At 40.1% G+C, this 2,268-nt stretch overlaps 1 protein-coding gene across 5 annotated transcripts in view; it reads left to right on the top strand.

The window, feature by feature from the left end:
• Nucleotides 1–2,268, top strand: part of dab2ipb (DAB2 interacting protein b) — a 189,105-nt gene that overhangs the window by 68,017 nt on the left and 118,820 nt on the right. For 3 of the 5 annotated variants that reach the window (XM_036214498.1, XM_024257824.2, XM_024257821.2), the window contains exon 2: nucleotides 1,318–1,436. In XM_036214498.1, coding sequence (XP_036070391.1) covers nucleotides 1,318–1,436 — 119 coding nt within the window. The remainder of the gene's footprint in view (nucleotides 1–1,317; nucleotides 1,437–2,268) is intronic. The other 2 variants (XM_036214499.1, XM_024257822.2) reach the window with 1 other exon arrangement.

Raw genomic sequence — 2,268 nt, 5'->3', positions numbered from 1 at the left:
CTTCACAAATTTGAATAACTGTATCTGACTGTACAGAAAATATTCCTGAGAATGCTAATTCTGTCTCTACGACGTAAAAACCTGATTGCACCTTTTGGAGCCCTTGCTCTCTCATTTTTAATTGCCACAAAAGTTTTCAAACACGTCTATCAGCCTACAGGATCAAACCTTCACAACACAAATGCTGCTGCAAGTCTTTCACACCGCACTCCGGGGGGTCTGCATCCTGAGGCCTTAAAGTCCCCCTTCAATGTTTTTTGAGTTTTTAACATGAATGTGTGAACAAATGTAATAAGAAATCATTCTAATTTTGCATTTCCGGGTATTTTTTCTTTTAAATTGCTGTCAATCAAACTGTCGCAGACATGCTATATTTCTCTTTGTGTCACAACAGCTATTCTGGACATTACCAATGTTGTTTGACATTTTTATGTAGCAACAGTGAAGATTTACGCAAGCAAGACACAGAGCTATCATATTCAGGCCGTGAGAGGGGCTACTCAGCTCAGCTCCAAAAGCCACGCCCCCTCAGTGGAGATTTCGGAAACTTTTATGAGTTAAAAGCACATATTATCTTAAGCTGCCCAACATTGGTTACTAGCTACCCAGAGCAGCACTGAGAGGATCTTTTTTGGCACAGATCATGTTTTATTTTGAAAATAAGTTATTTGAGCTGCTGTCAAATGTAAAAAAAATTAAAATAAAAAAAATAAAAAGTCACATTTTGAGCAATGCTAGGTTCTTTTTATATTTTTGCTTTTGTTCCTGCCAAAATAATATAATTCATATGTATTGTTAAAAAAAAGAAGGTTATGAATACAAATCCAAATTTCTTTAAGGCCAAAGTAAAACTATGCGGCTCCTTTTAGGTTTTGATCAGAAGAAAATGAGCCCAAATGGCTCTTTTACTGTGAAAGGTCGCCAACCGCTGCTCTAAAGCAACATTTTTGTAAATATTTTAAAGCAAAATTCCATAAATGAGAAGCTTAAAAAAAATAGTATTTTTTTCAAACAGTAAAGTGGGACTTTATGGATCTTGTTAAGAGACTGGCTTTGTTAGCATTGAAGGTATAGCAGACCCCTGACCTGGTCAGAATCAAAGGCTTGACACTTTCTAGTGGTTCCTTTACAACAAAAACAGCTTTTCTCTTCACATATTCTGACATTTTTCTGAGTCACTTTGGATATAAGAATGTGTTGAATGACTTGTGGATTTTTAAGCTAAAGGATTTTTCTTTGAATCCAACAGTGAAAAAGTCAAATCACCTCAGTCTAAATGGAGCAGGTCATCCTAAAGCTCTTTCCTTCTGTGTGCAGAGTCTCCTCCAGAGAGGACAGGACGTCGGCGCAGCATGCCCGGCTCCGCCGACAAATCCTCTGCCACCATGGAGCCGTCCTCCACCGCCGCCACGCCTTTCAGAGTCACAGTGAGTACTGTGAGTGCGCTTTTCACGTCCCGCCTCGATTTTACCTTCCAGCGCGAGCCGACAGGCTTTGCGGCGTCCAGATGCCAATCTGGATCTCATTTAGCGTGAAGTTTGGGGGAGCGTTTGATGTCTGCTCGCTCACATTTCAGATTCTGCACTCCGTTTAGCATCCGGTGTGACTGACAAGCTTCAAGTAAGCTGTCATGCACACACACATCCCAGCATCATGCCTCCACTCTGTCAAACACACAGCACTCCTTTGTCAGTCATCGTGCTGAAACGCTTTCTGCCATGTTTAATTCAAAAGATAAACAGTGAGTTAATGAAGCAGAAAATTCTGCCATGAGTCATCAGTTTAGAGATAATTAGCAATTAGCATAGTGTATTCCCATTAATAAATAACTGGTGGGGAGACAACAGCCCAGAGGTGAAGAGTAAACACTTAGAGTCATGCCAGCAGGGCTTGTCTCATTACCAGTCCTCCTTGGAAACTCGGAGCGTCTCTTTGAGGGTCTCTGCTGTTTTCTTATTTGCTTACTCGCTGAAAATATCCCCTCATAACTTTACCAGATGTAATCTCACCAGTGGGGATTCAGTCGTTGCTTTAGTTGTTGTTTCGGTTCAAATTTTTTACACATTATTGTGGTTATTGGGGTTATGATGAAGCAAGAAGATTGAGCTTAACCCTTGAACTGCCTGCTCAACCAAATGGTGAGGCACATTTAGAAGACATGCTTTTAAAAAATATTGATTGTGTTTATTACTCCTCAAGGTATGGAGGCCCTAAAGGGACATTGAGGGGAAAGAATTTGAAGTAAAAAAAATATTTTTTTCCCAAAAA

The sequence above is a fragment of the Oryzias melastigma genome, linkage group LG12 (genome assembly GCF_002922805.2).
Source record: "Oryzias melastigma strain HK-1 linkage group LG12, ASM292280v2, whole genome shotgun sequence".
Lineage (NCBI taxonomy): Eukaryota > Metazoa > Chordata > Actinopteri > Beloniformes > Adrianichthyidae > Oryzias > Oryzias melastigma.
This window is presented reverse-complemented; position numbering and strand designations above follow the sequence as displayed.